Here is a 20,559-nt window from a genome sequence, read left to right as displayed (position 1 = left end):
CACATTCTTTGAACCAGTTATGCTACTTCTAGAAATTTCTACATAGAAATTATGATTTTGTCTAAAAATTTAGATTCAAGAATGTTCATTGCTGTGCTGTTTATGGCAGTAAAAGATTGAAAATAAATCAGGTATTCAATAGCAAGAGGTTGGTCAAATGAACTAAGGTATACATATTCAGTAGGCTATTTTGAAGCTATTAAAATAATGCTTAGGGGGAAATATAATAACAGAAATATAATCATGATACACTTTTAAGAGGGGAAAATTGAGTAATTTGTTTTGGTATCTCTAGGATGTTAATAAGAAATATGTCAAGAGTGAGATTATGGGTAATTTTTCTTCCCCATTTCTCATCTTCTATGCCTAGTCATTTTTCTACAATATCTATATATAACATTTATAAAAAACATTATTTTTGAAAAGAAATGAAAAAATCTTTCCTATATTGGCTGCTCCATGGACAGAGATGCTGGTACAGCCAAAGTTACTAGAACAGATGGCTCATTTCTTGGCTCTACTCCCCTCTTCTTGTTGCTGCCCTAGAGATTTGCAAGACAGGGCGAGAAATGGGCAGTGCTATTTTTCAGCTGACATGCATATATATAGCCATACTGGTTGTGAAAATATTGAAATATCCTACTGTAACTTATCCATTATCGTCTCTGCATGCCCCCTTTTCCACTGGCTTTAACAGACACACTAGCTATAGAATGAGAGCTGCAGGGCGTGGGAGGATGTCCCAGTATCTTCTTAGGAGGTCCTAAAATACCTCTCAATACTGCAGGTGTTTAGGCTGATGGCATCAGTCCCCCTCTCTTTGCCACCAAACTGAGTCTTTAGAATAGCAAAAAAGCAAGGTTCCTAAAACCTCATACCTGTCTTCCTCTCTGTCCAGCTTGCCCCATTGGCCCTGGATCTCCAAGAATTCCAGATTCTCCCTAGTAAGTGAGACAAGAAAAGCTCAAGATCAGTAAAATCGAACTAAGACTTTCAAGATGGTGAAAGCAGAGCCTTAAATCAAGCAAGAGGACCTTCTTTCTGAGCTCAGCCCCAGGGTGACTGCACAGGTGCCAGGTTCACCAAGCTGGAGAAGAGAGCCACTGAAAGGTTTTAAGCAGGTGAGTGGGATTCTGAATGGACCAATAGTCTGCTGTCTGACTTTCTCCAACAGAGCCACTTCAGAGACAGTAGGGTGAATTAGAGAACTGTATGCACAAATAGATTTCAGTCTGGACACCCTTTCTCTCCCTGTCGGACTCTGCCATCATGTATATTCGTGCATTCAGGAAATTGGCGAAGGAAGAGATTTTTCCAGAGTTGTTTTATGATGTGTGAGATCACTTTGTCTCTTTGTGAAATGGAGCAGTTTCAGGGAAGAGATAAGCAGTTAGAAATTCTTTCCTCAAAGGAAGGGAAAGAATGCATCAGCAGAAAGCCGGTAGGTGGCTGAAGGTGCCTAGATCACGTGAGGAATTAACATGGAAATCAAGAAAAGAAGGGAGGTACTTTTTTCTCAGTATTTGAAATTTTAAAGAGGTAACACTTACTTTTTTCCCTGGAGGCCCAGGACTTCCAACATTCCCTTTAGCTCCCACTGGCCCAGAAGAGCCCTGAATGAAATTGGGAGACACATATGTTGTCACTGTAGGAATTCTTAGAAAAGGCATTAGATTAGGTTTGCTTTTCTTCATGTCATTTCCAAAAGCTCCTTTTTTTTTTTTTTTTTAAGATTTTAAAAACAATTTGTTTATTCATGAGAGACACACACATAGAGAGAGGCGGAGACACAGGCAGAAGGAGAAGCAGGCTCCCTGCAGGGAGCCTGATCAGAGTCTCCAGGATCAGGACTTGGGCTGAAGGCGGTGCTAAACCACTGAGCCACCCAGGCTGCCCTCCAACAGTTCCTTGATGCCTCCTTAATAAGAGACCCAGCTACCCAGGGGAGAGAGACATCTGCACTCAAAGCAGGTGACTCAGGGTATAGACCCGATTAGAAGACCACAAGTCTGCATAAGCAGGGATTCCACTAGTTCGTATGAGGCCTTAGTGAGAAATAAAAAAAGGTGCTCTTGTCATGACAAATGTTATTTCTAAATGCAGCAAATTTGTTGTGATGTACTGATTTTGTGAGAACAAGACATTGCCATGTGTGTGCACTGCACCATGCGTACATCCAAAACAGAATGTGTTTCAGTCCCAGTATGCAAATGGCCAAAGATATCTTCCACAAACATGCTACAATAATAACTGGGCAAACACATGTATTCCTTGTCTTCTGAGCTCTTGCTATGGAGAGCTAAAGAAGTGAACAAATTCAGAACATTTTTCATAGGACTCCCTCACCATCCCAACTCTTATTACTCACTGTCAGAAACTCAAGGACCAAAGAGATTCAGAGGGTGAATTCAAAGCTGAACTGAGGAATCAAATCAATTTGGGTAGCAAGGCATCTTTGTAGACTCAATTTCAAATATCTACCATCAATGGAGATATGCATGACACAGCTAGATTTTTTAAAGTCAGAAAAACCTGAATAGTGTATCAGGTTTTGAAATGTCCGCAAGTCAGCAAGATTCATATTCTTCTAAATGCTTTCCTCAGGCTGATGTGATGGGTCTGTGCCTCTCAATAAACCTCCAATGAAGGAGAGAGAGGATGGCTTAAGAGACGTGCAAGGAATCAAGGCTATGTTAAAAATTTGTCCCCAATTTTTTGACCCAAGTTGATTGAAAAATAAAATGCCCCATATGTAGATAACATAAAAATAAACTATATATTACAATGTTTTTGAAATAAGAGGAAATGGTCTCACTGGAGATGGCTGACTCTAAGGTTCCTGAGTCACTTACCTGAGGTCCTTTATGCCCCTCGCTTCCCTTCTCTCCTTTCCTGCCAGGAATTCCATTTAATCCCTTTGGTGATAACAAAAGAAACATAGTGTAGTGAAGCAATGAATATATACTTTTGAAACAAATCCACAGAAAAGCACTGTTCCAATCCTTCAAGTAGACCTTTAAGTCTGAGGTTAAGCATATCTTACAATAGGAATGGAGAGGAGACCCAGACTCAATGGCATAGATCTTATCAAGGAATCCTTCCCTGGGTCTAAGACTCCATCCCCTCTGACAGGAAGAAATGGACAGGAGACCAAAAGAAGAAATAAAACCCTTAGAAGAAGGAAGTAAGACATAAACAACAGTCAGATGGATTCATTTGTTGGGGCAGGTTACCTGGGCCAGAATGCTCATCATCAATGTGTAAAATAGAGAGCAAATTTGTTTCACGTTAACACAAAAGGACATTTTAGCAAGGGAATTTCATCGTATTTTCTACTATATTTACCATCAAACATGGTTCTCGTATAGATCTCTCACATGGAAGAAAAAACTAGAAGTGTTAGTAGAGTTTCCCACCATCAAAACACCAGCTATAAAATGACCCCAGCTGCCCAGAGCAAAATGGTTGCTGCATCCACTGGACTAGGCCTTGGTTCACTCTCTAAGTATCAAAGGGACCCCAGAGTAGCCAAGGTAATATCACCCCTCTCCCTACAAAGCCTGGGGATGGATCTAGGCTGGTTCCATGGTTATTCAATTTAAAGGATTTGCTAGCTGGTGGCTTGATTCAGGGACCTTAGAACCCTCAAGAGAAAGCAAATTCTACCTTAGTGTGAATCATCTGAAACTTGCTAAAAGAAAAATGAATTCTTGAGAAGGTCTTAGGGCTATACACACCTTCCAGACAAGTTGTGGCTTAAAGTGAGTTCCATAAGGTAACTAAATACCATGTGTTACAAAGACATTATCTAGGGATGACTCCAGCACCTTTCTAACATGAAAGACAGAGATATCCTGACTCCAGTGTCCGTATCAGTAATGGTATGACCAAGAAAAAAAATGGCTCAAGTAAAGCCCTATCAGTAATATCCTAAAAGCACACTCATTCCCTGTGAATTAGCTTCAGATGAGTTGAATAACAATTTCCAATTCCTAACTTTCCTTCATGGGATCTGTGTGCAGGGCTTCGGTTAGGGAAAACCAATCTGTTGATCCTGATACTGATTACTAATATTATATTAAGGCCTTAATAATTCATTACTAACAAATTGATACAATACTAGGTTGAACACAAGAGCATCCATTTCCTCTATTCAATGGAGGAAAATGCAAAACAGGAGCAGGTTTGATGGAGCGAAATCACTCTCCCATGAAGGGAAATGTAGAATTCCAGAAGCATGAACCATGGAGGAGAGCAAGAGCATATTAAACACTTCTCAGTTATTTGTTTTTATACAGAACTACCCACAGGCTCCCCATCCGAATAACTCAGCATTATTTATCAATATTTATGAAATTCTTCAACGTACCTGTGGGCCTTGTAATCCGTCAGCTCCCTGGGTACCTTGAGGTCCAGGATTTCCCGGCTCCCCCTAATGGATGAATTTTCAGTGTTAACACTTTCTCTACACAGTTTCCATACAGATTCTCCCTTTATACTGTCTAGTGCCGTAATACATAGTACACAGGTACTATTTTGACTGAATCTTGGCTCCCCCTTTACTTTGCTAGGATTTTATTCATATCCATACTGAAAAAGGAACACAAGATTGTTTCTGACTCTAGTAAAGAATTTCCTCTCATGCAGTTGATTCCTTGCGTGCGTGTGAAAAGCAGTCAAATGGCCCTCAGGTCCTCTTGTCTATGAGGTGTCCGTGAAGGGGGCTCTGCCTTAGGTCAGGCCTGTCGAGTTCCTAGCAGCTGAACTGAGGGGCCCTTGTGTTGCCCGGCATTGGTGTGGCCATGCCTAATGTTCTGCACTTCCTACAAAGTCCCTGTCAAATGCTCTTACATTCCCAGTGCCATCTGCATATGAGGAATCTCCTTGGAACCATCTACCATGGAGGGCAGAAAGAATAGGGTACTTACCAAGGCCCCTGGGGACCCCCTTCGGCCTTCCCTTCCCTGGAACAGAAAAGGCAAAAGTGTTAGGGTTGTGTATGTATCCAGATGGAGGGGCCTTTAGAGGCAAACCAGACTGTTTCATTCTCTGACAGACATAAGTAATGAGTAGCTCACAGAAATGGCTTCCCTGAGGCTCTTTCCAAAGACAAGTTTTCACCCTGGGCATTTCATTACAGGCTAACATTTGGGGGATTGATTGAAAGCCAGTGTGAAAGTCATTACAGATCCAGCTCCAGTCGAACAATCTCTGACAATTATTTGGGAGGCTGTTTGGAAAATCAGATCATTCTGAAGAACCTGTCTTCTCTCTTTCCCTCTTCAGCAAATCCCACAAAGCACTGCCTGCTAATCAGAGGCTTCCTACAGGAGAACAAGCTGTGTCCAATCCATCTTTCTGTATCCTACGCCCTGAACGTATCTTAGAGGAGAGTAAAAATTGTTAGATTCAGGGCCTCACATCCCATGTGAAGGCCCATGGAAGTTTTGGCCTCTTCTCCACACAAGAGAATTAAAATTAACCAGAGGAAGCAGGAAAGCAGCAAAATGTACTACGTGCAATAAATTTTAAAGATAAATAGATATTTTTGTTGGTTTGTCATGGAATTCTACAAGAAGGAAGTGGCTGATGGGGTCTGCTCTACTATACGGTGTTCCAACAGCACTGCGTGCTTATCTGAGAAACCGGCTGATCCTCCGGAGGCAGAAATCTGTCTACACTTAACCAGAGGTGATTTCCATTTTGCCAGCTCAGGCCCTCCCCCTCGTGGCTGCTTTGCCACACTCTGTCCTTTCCAGAGAGCAATCAGGCGGATGATTCAGACCCCACATCCTAACTTCCTTCCTAAACAGCAACAAAAAAATCTGTACCCTTGTGCCCCCCTCATCCCTGCCCCTTTGAGTGAGCTTGGGAACATCTCAACCATTAATTTACCCTGTGTTGTGATAAACAACTACGATTACTTTAGCAATAAGACAAAGACTTTTAAAAAATTCTATTCATGCATCAGAAAGGTAGTCATGGGCATTATTTCAGAATCAGTTTTCTTTCAACTGCCTACCTTCTGGAATTCCTTCAAATGAATTACCTGACCAAGTATCATCTCTCCCAGGTTAGCTGATTGGAATTCCTCCACTGGGGTTCTCCCCCTGATTCAGGGGCTCTCCTTTCAAAATGCAAATGCTCTTTGGGAGAAGTTACCCCTTGTACCTTGGCAGCTGTTTGTACCCTGATGTGACTAAGAAAAAAGCAGCGAAGAAACAGCAAACAGATGTTGAGGCCACTGTTACCCTGTGATGTCATAATTCCATTAAAAAAGACAAAAGAGGGAATCCCTGGGTGGCTCAGTGGTTTAGCGCCTGCCTTGAGCCCAGGGTGTGATCTTGGAGACCCGGGATCCCTGCATGGAGCCTGCTTCTCCCTCTGCCTGTGTCTCTGCCTCTCTCTCTTTCTCTCTCTCTCTCTCTGTCTATCATGAATAAATAAATAAAATCTTTTAAAAAAAGACAAAAGAACATTTATTCTACATACAAACAATATGTTAGGGATGTGTCTTTGGAAGTCAGGTGCTTTTTTTTTTTTTTTTTTTTTTTAAAGATTTATTTAGGGCAGCCCCGGTAGCTCAGCGGTTTAGCGCCACCTTCAGCCCTGGGCCTGATCCTGGAGACCCGGGATTGAGTCCCATGTCAGGCTCCCTGCATGGAGCCTGCTTCTCCCTCTGCCTGTGTATCTGCCTCTCTCTTTCTCTATCATGAATAAATAAATAAAATATTTTTAAAAATATTTAAAAATATTTATTTATTCATGAGAGACACAGACAGAGAGAGAAAGAGAGAGAGAGAGAGAGAGAGAGAGAGAGAGGCAGAGACACAGGAGAGGGAGACGCAGGCTCCTCACAGGGAGCCTGATATGGGACTCAATCCCGAAACCCAGGATCACGACCTGAGCCGAAGGCAGGTGCCCATCTGCTGAGCCACCCAGGAGTCCCTAGAAGTCAGGCTCTTTTGAACTTGACACTGCCCTTTAAAGCCTGTGTGGCATAGGGCAGTTGGGCAAAAAGCCTTAGCCAGGAGGTTAGGACCAGGACCCCAGACTCTGGAGTAAGTAGGTCTGGGTTCAAACTCCAGTTTTGCCACTTGCTACCTATCCTGATCCTGGGCAAGCTGCCCAAGGGTCCTTGATTAGTTTCATCCATAAAATGGATATAATAACAGTATCTATCTAGTAGGCTTGTTATGAGGATTTAATATTTGAAAGTGATCTGATCAGGACTTGGCACAAAATAAACTCTATAAAAGTATAAACACAATTATTAGTAAGCACTTGTGTGTGGCAGGCTGAAAACAAGAGGTCTGGAATGTTGTTTCCAGTGTTCTGGTTCTTAGCACATCAATCCACTGTTTGGGCAACAGCTAGTACAATTCACTTCCTAAGTTGGAATTCTATCACACAGGAGGCAGTGTCTTATGCTTGCTTGCATTCTTCAAATCTGTCATCTACTTAAGATCTTCTGACCCTTATAGAGAATTCTGGTCTTCACTGGAAAGGTAAGGAAGAGGTAGAAAAGCTTGATGCTCTTTTATATTTACATTACCTTTTTTTAAAAAAATATTTTATTTATTTATTCATGAGAGCCACACGGGGCGGGGTGGGGGCAGAGACACAGGCAGAGGGAGAAGCAGGCTCCCTACAAGGAGCTCAATGCGGGACTCAATCCCAGGACCCTGGGATCATGACCTGAGCCAAAGGCAGATGCTCAACCTCTGAGCCACTCAGGCATTGCCTTGTTCAATTCAGATGAAAAGAAGTTACAAAGGTAGGAGCTGGGCAAGAAAGTAGGTGAAGGTGGGAGAAGAAGGCTGAGAGCCTGGCTGTGTCTGAAGTGACTTAAAGTCATTGGCTGGTTTATCCAAGTAGTAATCCCCAACCTCATCCCTAGAATCTCTTTCAAAAAGTGCTTGATTGATGGTGACAGATATAAAGCTATCTCAAACTAAGAGTATTTTCTCTTAAACCAACAAAAATATCTATTTATCTTTAAATTTTATTGCATGTAGTACATCTTGCTGCTTTCCTGCTTCCTCTGGTTAATTTTAATTCTCTTGTGTGGAGAAGAGGGCAAAGTCCCAGAGAATTTTTACCGGAAGCACCAGCAAGCCTAAGCCATCTGACTGTGGATCCTATCCCTTAAGTTCTATGATTCAAGATAAATAAAGGCAAGAGGAATTAAAACACATTTCTCTGCTATCTATTCCAGAGAGAAAGGCAATCAGCCACAGCCGTCAAAGTGATGAGAAGACTCCAAGTCTATAATAGAAAAGGAAGCCAAGCACTTTCAGTTCCTTCTTGAACAAAGCTCAGGGCCAAATCTAGGATGCTCTGCATTATTGTCTTTTTATAATCTCCATTCTTAGTGCATGGTAAAAGGGTTTCTAACACGTTGGAAATGTCCCCTCTCACTTCAATCATCACAAAAAGAAAAGCAATTTTTTGGTTGTTCCTTAAAAAGAAGAGGAGATCCTATATCCCTGTTTTAGGCTTGATATCACAAGAGATGCTATAAAGACGCCCAGGGGCCTTGAGGTTGCTACAGGTTTGGCTCTAGTCACCAGTGTTTTGATTCATTTGGGAAGAATTTACCTGTGACTCTTCTTTCCTATTGGCGACATTTGAAGAGAAAGAGAGTATGTTTACCCAATTCATATTCTTATAGAAACCCAAAGGTGCTAAGCTACTGGAGGAGGGCTTTCATGTTAAGGCACTCTCTCCAAAGACATTCAAAAGCTTCTGGAAGGTGGAAAGAGGAAGGCAGACTGTTACAGAGGTTTTCAACAAGGAGTAATTTTCCCCACCCCCAAACCCCCACTGCCACCACCTGTCTTCACTCCTCACTACCCTCACTCCAGACATTTGGCAAAATGTGCAGATATTTTTGTCTGTCACAACTTGGGGGGAGTGAGTGCTACTGACATCTAGTGGGGTGGAGAATGGGATGCTCTGAAACATCCTATAAAGCACATGATAGTCCCTCACAACATTGTCTGGGCCCAAATGACAGTAGTACCAATGTATCAGCCCTGGGTCAGCCAACTCTGCAGCGGCAAGTATTGTGAATGCCTCTGTGGCAACTTTAAGTGATACAAAGGGGAAAATAAATGCTCATGAAAATACTTACCCTACTTCCTCTGGAATTAGGATCACCTGGTGTCCCTTTCTGTCCAGTTCTACCCTAGAAATACAATTGGTTCCCCAAAATGTTAAGGCAAAAGATTCGGAATAACTCCATTAGCATAGAGACCCTAATAGGTACTATTAAAACAGCAGAACAGATGTGTCATGCTAGAATATTTCTGCATATCAACACTACTGAGTATATATCTTTTAAAGAGGAAAATGATATATCAACATGTACTGCTGATTATCAGTTTCCCTGTATAATATCACCTGCCAGAAACCTAGTAATTTTATTGATAGAAGTGTAACCTACAAATTATAGAAGGGTTACATATTTTACTAAATAATTAATTTAGAATTTATGAAAGTCTCAGCTCAATAACAGAATTAATCATTTATACACTTGTAAATAGATCTATAGAATCTATGTATACAAAACAGATCCAATTACTTGTCTTCCTTGTTCTCCTTTGGAGCCCTTTTGTCCTTTGATGTTACTGTTTTGTCCTGGATTACCCTAGAGGAAGATTTCAAAAGTATTTTAGAACCAAGAAATATCAGTGCTTTTTTTTTTTTTTTTCAAATACCATGGAACAATGTTCAAGTAGTGAGCTAATTCAGGTTAAGTGAGGAGGGGTGAGAGAAAATTCTCCATATTTGAAGTTCATACAATTTTGAAAAAAATGGAAATATTTTCCCAAGTTTGAAGAGAGTTTGGTGACAGATGAAGTGGTAAGAGTGCTTGCTAAAGACTGCCTGCCGAAGTGATGATGATTTTCTCTTCTCTGTATTGGCAGCTTCACTGATGCACTAGTCCAAACATGTTTACAACACTCCCTTAGAGGTATAACAAGGTTCCCTTTTAATCAAGTCTGCACATAGGGACTCTGTAAGTCTAGAAGCCCAATAAGCAAAATTATGGAAATTTCTCCCCCAAAAGAAACTTGAAAGTCTCAACATAACATTAAGGATGATTAGGATGGAACCTTAGTTCCCAGCTCCAAATTTCCGATATATTCAGCCAAGATCAGATGCACACAGATTTTTTTTTCCCAAGCAACGAAGTCTCAGTCAACACCTCCTACCCTGACTCTCAAGACCAGCCTTTGCCTATGGGTTAGCAGGAAACAAAAGATAAAGGAAATGGGAACTTGGAGCAATTACATAATTCAGAGCCAATTAGACCCAAGTAACTTACAGGATCTCCTGGGAAGCCTTTCTCTCCATATCCCCCAGGGGGGCCTCTGGAACCTGGACTGCCCTGAAAAAAATAAAATGAGCTTCTGAGTTAGCTTGTAGGAAGGTTTTATAATGATGTTAAAATGTCAAATGTGTGTTTTGGAGGCAAGAAAATCAATCAGACAAAATGACCCATGTTCCTCTCTCTTAGCCAGTTTCCTCAGGCTTCTGAAGCAGTCCTCAGTACAGTTTCAAGCCTAAGGTCAGGATTATCTATAGTGAGGTTGAAAATGGGAAAACTCTCATGACCTAGCATAGTTAGGTCTAGTTCCAACAGAACTTTCTACAGTAATAGAAATGTTCTATACTTGCATTGCCCAATATGGTAGCAACTAGCCTTACGTGGATACTGAGCACATGAAATGTGACTAGGACAACTGAAGAACAGAATTTTTCATGTTCACTCATTGGAATTTAAACAGTCATATACTGCTAATGAGTATTATAGTGGACATCCCAGCCCGCCTAGGAACTTTTGATATTTACAATTAAATTACCCACTGGAAACCTCCACAGGAATGTTCCACCTGTCACCTCAAGCTCAAGTGTTCACAACTTAGCTTGTCCAAACCAGGGTCCTTGAAGGCATTTTACTCCTCCTTTCCTGCTTCTCTGGTCACCTAGATCCAGAACTCTTATGTCCCAGAGCCAGAACCAGGGTAAGAGAAGCAAGTAACCTAAGGTGCGAAATTTAGGGAGACAATCACTCTTCGCATGACTCTGAGAATGAGTACTTAAATCCTGCACTCTCGCTGCTCATTCCAGCCCAGGCCCTGCTATGTCCTTAGTATGTCTTGTCTCTGTTCTCACTGATGTTGCTTTACTTGAAGGCTTCATCACTTCTCACCTTGATTATTCCAGATCCTCTCATCTTTGCCTTGCAATTGTGTCATCTCTGACACATCCTCCATACCACTGTCAAGTAATATTCTAACATGCAAATTCAGTTTTGCTCTCCATACTTACAATCTTTCAAAGACTTATGATTGCCCAATAATCAAAAGCCTAACTCCCCCACACGGCACATCATTGCCCTCCCGATCTCTTCCCCCCACCTCTAGAATCTCACATCCCTCTACCTGTACTCTAACGCTCAACTTGCAGTGCCCCCAAGTCTCCACATCTTTGTTTATGCTGTTCCCTCTGTCTGGAATGCCTTTCTTCCATGCTTGCTAATGCCCATCATCTTCAGCTCAGGGATTGCTTCTTCTAGGAAGACTTCCTGAACTCCCTCTCCACCTTGCCGAGTTAGGTACCCTTCTCTGGGCTCTCATGTAGTTGCCTACAACATGGCTTCAATCATGTACTGCACTATCATTAGCTGTCATTAATATGTCTGTCTTTCTATGTCTGGGGATCCTTGAGGACAAGGACAGTGTGGTTCATTTCTCAATCTTCGGTACATAACGCAGTGGTTGGCACATGCCAGGCATTAAAATATATTGAATAAATAAATGTATCAGAACATAAAAGCATAGTTGCTTGGAGCCAAGTAGGCACATATTAATAAGTATTGAATGAATTTAAGATAAAAAATGTTTCACTGTCATTTGCTACACCAAAGTCACCAAAATAATTTTATATTTTTCTTTTGCTTTTTATGTTTTTCCCCCCTCTGATGCAATAAAGAGAACATGGAAGCCACTGATAGGCAAAAACATTCACTTTCAGACTTCTGAGGAACATGCCCATGGAAGAACCTTGCATGCCTTGACTCCCTCTCACTGGAACTCTTGAAAATTCCCAAGTGAGAATGTGGCATCTATTCAGTAGTAACAGGACTTCTTCGTGTGGTCAAGTCAGCTGTCACTGTTTTCCGTACTGAGGACTGGCTTATAGCAGTTAAGACTGTCTCTTTACCAAATTCTCCTTCTTTGATATACTGAAAGTGTTACCTGAGATCCTGGATCACCTTTTTCTCCCTTTGCCCCAGGAAATCCATGAATGCCCTACAAGAAGTGAAGGAAAACAAAATTCCCATTTAAAGAGAAGTACATCAACCTCGTGACCATGTTATAGTGCCTGAAAGATGGCTTACCTCTTCCCCATCCAGTCCATCAATCCCATCCTCTCCATGTTCTCCCTGAGGGACAATAAGGAGTGCAGTCAGGTCAGAGGAGGTCTCTGCCACACGCTTACTGGGAAAGTAATTCCATCAGGAAATCAAATTGGACTGAGAAGACACTACAGTACCTTACTTCCAGAAAATCCTTTGGCTCCCTGTAAAAGATCAAATGTCTCTCACTGACACATCAAAGACAGACAGCAAGTAGATTCACGGAGTGTTGGAGCAGGAAGCAGCTGCCTCCCTAAAGAGGTGCTTCTGGCTCTCCAACCACAAAGAAGTGATAGGTGGGAATGAATGAATGCTCCAAACTCATTGAGATGTCTAAGAAGCAGAATTAGTCTGCAGGAGAAGACACTGACATGTAATTGGAGAAAGACAAAGGGAGGCTGGGGGATGGAGGAGAGAAAAGGAGGGAGGGAAGGAGGAAGGGCAGGAAGGAGGAGAAAAGCAGACCATGTTGTAGGGAATTAAAAATCACATTTCTAGCAGAGACTTACCTTTTGACCCTGCTCCCCTGGACATCCTGCAGTCCCGCTATCTCCTGTGGGTCCAATATCTCCTCGTCTTCCCTAAGAAAAGGCACCCAGACAGATATCCAAAGTGACTCTTTTGCCAGAAGTCACCAGCAGTTTATTTTTTAAGAGTAAAGCTAGAGCACAGGAGCACTCTGGGCTTCACACAAAGCAAATCCTTCCCCAAATGCTTTCCTTTAACTCTGGTTTTCCCCTCTATGCTGACATCTTCCCTGTTGCCCTTCAGGGGCTTCCTTACAGACCCAAGATGACACAGGAGTGCAGGATGAGCCAGGTGCTTCCCGGTCCTCATCAGATAGCACAGCCAAAGGTTTGGGAGTCGCTTCACCTGCCAGCCACCTTTCAAACACTCCAGTAATACATGTTGGCCCTGACGTTGTGCCCAGGGAGCCAGTGCTGCCCTGGAAAAGTCATCAGTGCTGATGGTACTGAAGCAAGCTGGTCCCAGGGGACTGGAGCTGAGTAGAAGCAGTTGATGGGCTGGGCTACTGCTATAAGAACTCGAAGATGAGAAGGGCTAGTGATCATGGAAAGGACCACCAGGTGAAAAAGCCCCCAAATCAGACCAGCCACTGGGAGAAGAGCGCTCAAGGTCAATGATGTGTACACCTCCCATCAATCCTTTTTCTCCCAGGAAATATTTAAACACAGGTAAATGCTAGAATAAAATGAATTTCAAGAGAAAAGCAATATGGTCCTCCTTGAGGGCAGGAACCCCCAACTCTCTCTCTCTACCCAATTATGTCCCTTGTGCCTGGTACAATCAGATCTGGAAGCAAAGTGGGTGCTGATGGTTTGTTGTTTGGATAAATAATTATTTAGCAATGGGCTTGATTCTTTCCTTCCTGGTAGCTGAAGGGAAAAGGGATTTTTCCTTCCTCTTGCTTTGCTTTCTTTATTCTGAAGATTATTCCCAGGAAAGCAGGAGGCCTCCTTTATGGCCATAGGTCACTGAGAGGTACCAATACATCATGGCTTCCCGTTGACTGGACTGTCCGCCAGATGCGTGCTCATGGCCAGATACCCACACTTGAAGCCCTCCAAGCCGCCTGGGTGAGCTCTAAGACCCCTCTACATACCCATGGTGAGTGGGTGAGTATTCCCCATAGTGGTCATTTTGTAAAGTAGATCAGCACTAGAGTCTTAGAGGAATATATTAGTTTATGGATCAGGAGACTGAGGGTCAAGAAGTTAAGTGTCTTACTAAGGTTTCTTGTCTAGGTCAGCCCTTGGCTGACTCAAGAGCCTGTGCTTTTAATCATACCTGCCCAGGCAAAGAGCTAGCTTGATTCTAAGGGGATGGAGATGCAGGCTGGATGCTTCCTGAATTTTCCTCATCCCAAACAGAGCCACTCAAGTGTTTCAATTCCTTCAAATCTATTCTCATAATTTGATTGATGAACCAAGTGAGAGTTCTGGTTTTAGGGTCAAAGATTGAGATGAGAAGACCTCTGTGTTTCATGGAACCATGAAGCTGTGCCTTTCCATGTACTAAGCACTGAGCTCTGGATCCCAAGACAGCCCCTCACAGAGAGCCCTACTTCACCCTGTGTAGGGGAGACAGGAGCATGCCCCACTGAAAAAAACATGCCAGGCAACATGTATGTAAGCCTGCTCCCTCCTCCCCTCAAAAGTAGATTTGGTGAGTGCTCATAATCCAGACAAAAAGGAGCGGGGCGGGGGGGCGGGCAGAGAGCAACCCATTCCTGCAAAGCCACCCAAAACCTCCATATAAACATAACCCTTTCTGTGGGAGGATAAAGCTGTCCATGCAAAAGGAAATCATTGCTTCTGTTTGGTGTGTGGGGGAGGGGGGTTGGGGAATGGGGGTGGCAAGGGAGGATCAGAAAAACTTACGGGGTCTCCATCTTCTCCCCGGTGTCCTCTGGTACCTTTCAAGCCCGGAGAACCCTGGTGGAAAGAGAGAAAATACATTTTAGCCAGCTTCCTTCTATTTGAACTTGTGAAATCATGAGCCATTGTAGACATGCCCCTCTCTTCAGCTTGGTCACAGTGTCTGCAGGGGTGGCTATAGTTCTGGGGAGAGTCTGACAACCTCTGACTCCTACAGGAATCTGACCTATGGAGCCCACTTTGCAGCTCAGGGCATCCAGGCCAGTCCCATGCCTAAGGGGCTGTGGGTAGGCAACTGTTGTCACCACAACTCTTCTAGAAGGCAAATCCATCACATTTCCAAAAAGATAATTTTGTTTCCTTTTACTTTTCTGAGAGCTCAGGGAAGAAGAAGCACTTCTCTCAGTAACGAGATTACTTATATATAAATTGTGATCATCTCTCCCTCTGCCAAGTGTAGTTTAACTGCCTCGTGGCTTATTTGTGCTAAAGATTTAATCAGAGGTTTGCTTTCCTCACCATGTAACACGGGTCCTGACTGTCTGCTCAGTACACCTGGGGGCTGTACTCTTGGATTGTAACTCTGAAACTGACCAAAGCAAAGCGATGAGAGAGGAAACTGCTGAACAAAGCATCAAACTCAGTAAAAAGGCCAGATCACATACCCACAAGGATGGACAATGCGGGACTCATGAGCAAGAATTATATTTGCTCTCTTAAAAAAATACTCCTTTTATTATGATGTCTAAAACTCATTTAAAAAGTGCATAAAAGTAAATAAAATATAAAGGCACAGCTTAATTATTGTAAAGTGAACATCCATGGAACCACCAGCCAGGCAGGACATCACTAGCCCCAGACGCAGTCTCCATCCCAATGCCGAAACACTCCCCGCACCCCCACCCCAGGGGGCACACCCCTGGCTTTCATGACAATACTTTTTTGCCTTTTTTAATACTTCACTACTGAATTATTCATCTCTAGGTATGACAGATTAGTTTTGCCTGCTTTCAAACTTTTTATAAATGGGATCATATTGTATGTATTCTTCTGCATTTTGCTTTTTAGTTTTTGGCCATTACTGTGTTTGTAAAACTTATTCATGTTGTCATATGTATCTGTAGCTCATTCATCTTCATCATCTTAGAGTATTCCATTAATGAAGACACTGACATATTTATTTATTTGTGTAATAAAATTATTATACAATTGTGTAATTGGACTTCTAGAATTAATTTTTTAAAGGGCTATTAATCTATAATGCTTTGCTTTTTTTGCAGTTCAATTTCACTCATTGCTGATGAAGTACAATCTTCTCCATTATTTCTAATACCGCCTGCACTCTTCAAACTGTTTAAAGCAGGTGTGAAGGTATAAATTGCAAAGCCAAGGAACAACATCACAAAGGATAGGTAAGAAAAATGGGAGTTATTCTTAAGAGCAGTATCAAAAGTGAGCCCTTCTGAACTGGCTCCTACACCACAGAAGTTACATGAAATAAATGCCCAAAGCAATCGCACTAGCATTGAGTAAAGGCTGCAGAGTCCACCTTGTGGCCGAAGTCCCATACCCAAACCAAGGAACATTGGGTAAAATAGTTTCACAACTGAATGGCACCTTCATGGCTCGTAGTCCTCGGGACCCATAAAGACCTGGAGCCCCTGAACACTTGCAAAATGTGCAGCAGCAAGTCTTCTCTGCAATGTTTCCCTGGAAAAAGCAAACTTGATTGAGCAACAATTGTCAGGAACTTCATGGCATGAGAACTGTTTTTGTACAGATCATAATGCACCACCTACAAGACCATCCTCTGTCCTTGAAGGAGGGGCTGCAGAGGATCAGAGGTGCTTTTTGACTCACTACTGAAGCCAGGGACTAGCAATTGGGACACAGTCTACCCTCTCCCAGGAAATGATCTCTATAAAAAGGGCACCTGCCACACAGTTAATCACAGGCCAAGTTTGCACAAGAATGGTTGACTCTTCACTAACAGACTCCTGTTTTCTGGGGATTTCTGCAGCATCAACTGCTGGGAGATTTTCTTTTTTCTTTTCTTTTCTTTTTTTACTGTATAAATTTTTTTTATAAATTTATTTTTTGTTGGTGTTCAATCTGCCAACATATAGAATAACACCCAGTGCTCATCCCATCAAGTGCCCCCCCCTCAGTGCCCGTTACCCAGTCACCCCCACCCCCCACCCACCTCCCTTTCCACCACCCCTAGTTCGTTTCCCAGAGTTAGGAGTCTCTCATGTTCTGTCTCCCTTTCTGATATTTCCCACTCATTTTTCTCCTTTCCCCTTTATTCCCTGTCACTATTTTTATATTCCCCAAATGAATGAGACCATATAATGTTTGTACTTCTCCGACTGACTTTTTTCACTCAGCATAATACCCTCCAGTTCCATCCATGTCGAAGAAAATGGTGGGTATTTGTCGTTTCTAATGGCTGAGTAATATTCCATTGTATACATAAACCACATCTTCTTTATCCATTCATCTTTCGATGGACACTGAGGCTCCTTCCACATTTGGCTATTGTGGACACTGCTGCTATAAACATCGGGGTGCAGGTGTCTCGGCATTTCACTGCACTTGTATCTTTGGGGTAAATCCGCTGGGAGCTTTTCTATTTGACTAGGGGATGGTTGTTTTTTTCAGTTTCCCATGCATTCATTTGGTAGGATGATAAAGGAGGGAAGGATACACAAAAACAAAAATACCCTGCTCTGGTCTTTCACACTTTTTCATCTGCTAAAGATCATGCACTTCATTTAGTGGGGCAAGCAAGGCAGTCTATGGAAATAATGATCAAAATTCCAATTTCATTCTGATGGCCTTTTAGCCGCATTTCTGCTCTACAACTCACCAGGTACTGTGATAGCTTCTTGCCCAGCTCTCTCATGCCAATGGTCAAGTGAGTCCTGTAATCAAATCCCTTTCCAAATTCAAAGCTGGAAAACTCATCATGGGCAGTCGTGTTTAGGGACACCACCAGCAGAGCATCGAGTCCTAGTCAGGAAATGTAACAGATTCAAAACCAAAGAATAAAAGCCCATCGTATTGCTACTCAGTGAATGGTGTTTGCAGAATCATAAAGGGGAAAAGGAAACACAAGAAGAAGCAAGACCTTTGATATATGAAGAACCCAACAGCCTTGTCTGCTTGTTCAGGCTTCAGCAGGAAAACCCCCAAGAAAAAGTATTCCAGGGCAACTGTGTACAAACACTAACAGAAAACTATGTTTAATGCCTCACCACCAAGTTTTGATGCAATTCTTGGGCACTTGAAATCAATTTCTAAGAAAGGGCATTATTGATATTTGCAGTTTTTCTGAATGTAAATTAATAATAGTTCTCAAAGTCATCTCCATGACCAAATACTCCTGGGGTGCAGGTCCTGAAAGCCTGAGGAAAACCCAGGGTAGCCATAGCCAGGACTCCATTTATTCATTCATTCACTCACTCATTAATTCATTCATTAGTCCATTTACTCTCTATTCTTTCATTAAACAAATCTTTGCTTATGAGGAGCAAATTATGTATCAATCATTGTACCAAGGACACAAGATGAATAAGAACCGTCCCTTCACAGAAGTACAGTCAATGGAAAAGGTGGACAGGAATCAGATGGTTGTTCTGAGAAGTGGTAAATATCCTGAGAGGGAATGGCAGGGTGCTCTGAAAGCCTAGAGGAGAAGCTCCTAACTTAGCCTTAGAAAGTCATGGAAGGTTTCTGTGAAGACCTGATGTCTAAGCTGATCCTGAAGGATGAATGGAAGCTGGTCAAGGCAGAGAACCAGAGACAGAAGATGGAGAAGAACTGAGGAGGAGCTGGGAATTGCTCTAGGCAGAAGAAAAAGTATATGCTGGGACTGGGGGACTGAGGCGTGAGGTGCACTACAGGAAGAAGGGGATAGCTCTGTGTGCCTGGGACGCTGAGTGTGGGAAGTGAGGGAAGGTTACAGTGGGGAGTGGGAGCCAGACCCCGTAAAGTGCCAGAGGCTGTACAAGGAACATGATGTGGGAACAGTGGCAAAGGAGGGTGACACAACGCAGCAATCAAACAGGAAATTTTGTGGTCTCTAGGGAGGTTTCTCATGGAAGCTAAACCCCAGAGGTACATGTGGGTCTAAACCCAGGAAGTCTCAAACAATGTATCCCATCTGACAATCAGTGGACCTTCATGTCACTGCATAAGACTCTCAACTTGTGCATTTAGGTTCCAGCACAGTCTGAAACTATGACATGGAGAGGGGTTGTATACTAAGAAGTATACATGTGGCTGTCTTTCACATGGATAATCAGAAACAGTAGGGAGTGTCCTCAGTCAGGAAGGAGCCCTGGAAGCAGAATCAAAGAGAGGAAATTGTGTGTATATGGTTTATGGAGGGTGAGAGAGGTGGCAGAAAGGGAGGGGAAGTTGTAAGCAAGGATGTGTCTCAGTAAAGTCTTCACCTCGGTAGGACTCTGGAGTATAAACTGTGTCAGAGTTGACCCACTTGAGGCAAGGGTGCTAGACTTTTTATTCCTATATCGATTGTCCCTCTTCCACTTCCAGGTGAGATATGATACAACCCACCCCCACTCCAAGGTAATTATTCAGGTCAGTCAAGGACACATGACTGTAGAAGGTCACAGGTGTAAGCACTTGGCCATGGCATTTGCGACATTTGGGGGATGAGCATGCAGGCTGGGCAAGGGGATTCAGGGAGGCACCAACAGCATCTGCTACCAGTGGCCAGACAGATCCCAAGATATACAGCACCTGAGTAAGAAGGGGCTCATTCAGCATGTTCTATGTTTCACCACTTAAATTCGCAACTCAGTACCTGCTTTTCTGAGCCTGTCTGATTGATTTTCAAGCATTATCTCACTTTCACCCCCAAGACCATCTGAAAAGATGAGTAGCACCTAGAGGAAGAGGAAAGCAGAGAACGGGATGATGTGAAAATGAAATATATATATCTGGGGAGGAAGGAACAAATGAAAGAACATGGTGATAGGAGATTGAATGTGACATACCTGTCCTTGGGATTTGGATTTAGCCTCAAATGTATCCCACAGTGACAGCAAGAACTGTGCATTCAGATGAGTTGGCCCATCAACGGTGACTTGCAGCAGGCTGTCAAACATTGCTCTCTGGTAGATTCGGAACTTGGCAGGGAATTCTCGGTCATTATTCACCTTGAAGGCCACGTTCACCTGTACCTCTGTGCCTGCCCCACAGCTTGCCCTCCTGATGGAAGTGATGTCCTCTAAGATGTCTGGGAGGTAGGATCTCAGCCGGGGGTGGTCATGGAACAACGGCTGCCCCGGCAAGTGAGTGGAAATGTCAAACCCGACCACTATGTCCATAAAGCAATCTGGAGACCAAGGGAAATGAGGCCAGATTAATGAGTAGACAGAAGCAAGGAAGAGCAGGAGAGCAGTCATGGCATGACCCAGGGCTGGAGGGTCTCTACAGAAGGAAGATATTGGCTGCTTGACTGACAACAGGTATTTCCTCTCTCCTCTTTTAAATATTTCAAGTTCCTTTAGTTATTTGCAGTTCCAATCACGGTTTAGCCTCATTTTCAAAGGCTGGCTGTATGTGTGTGTGCAAACACACAGTCCATTTCTTTTTTTAATGGTATTTGAAATGTCCTTAGAGATTGTTTAATTCAGAGGTCACAAACTCAAAGGGCTACAAAAGCCAGAAGGATGATGTAAATGAGTTAGATGGGCAGGG

At 42.9% G+C, this 20,559-nt stretch overlaps 1 protein-coding gene across 1 annotated transcript in view; it reads right to left on the bottom strand.

The window, feature by feature from the left end:
• COL6A5 (collagen type VI alpha 5 chain) overlaps positions 1 to 20,559 on the bottom strand; it is a 131,356-nt gene that overhangs the window by 48,398 nt on the left and 62,399 nt on the right. The window contains 17 exon segments of the mRNA XM_041733569.1: positions 879 to 941; positions 1,551 to 1,613; positions 2,853 to 2,915; positions 4,370 to 4,432; positions 4,929 to 4,964; positions 9,137 to 9,190; positions 9,587 to 9,652; positions 10,334 to 10,396; positions 12,270 to 12,323; positions 12,413 to 12,457; positions 12,568 to 12,594; positions 12,940 to 13,011; positions 14,833 to 14,886; positions 16,447 to 16,539; positions 17,699 to 17,841; positions 19,661 to 19,742; positions 19,854 to 20,194. Coding sequence (XP_041589503.1) covers positions 879 to 941; positions 1,551 to 1,613; positions 2,853 to 2,915; positions 4,370 to 4,432; positions 4,929 to 4,964; positions 9,137 to 9,190; positions 9,587 to 9,652; positions 10,334 to 10,396; positions 12,270 to 12,323; positions 12,413 to 12,457; positions 12,568 to 12,594; positions 12,940 to 13,011; positions 14,833 to 14,886; positions 16,447 to 16,539; positions 17,699 to 17,841; positions 19,661 to 19,742; positions 19,854 to 20,194 — 1,382 coding nt within the window.

Source organism: Vulpes lagopus, chromosome 19 (assembly GCF_018345385.1).
Source record: "Vulpes lagopus strain Blue_001 chromosome 19, ASM1834538v1, whole genome shotgun sequence".
Taxonomy (NCBI): domain Eukaryota; kingdom Metazoa; phylum Chordata; class Mammalia; order Carnivora; family Canidae; genus Vulpes; species Vulpes lagopus.
The sequence above is the reverse complement of the archived record's forward strand: the minus strand, read 5'-3'. Positions and strand labels throughout refer to the sequence as shown.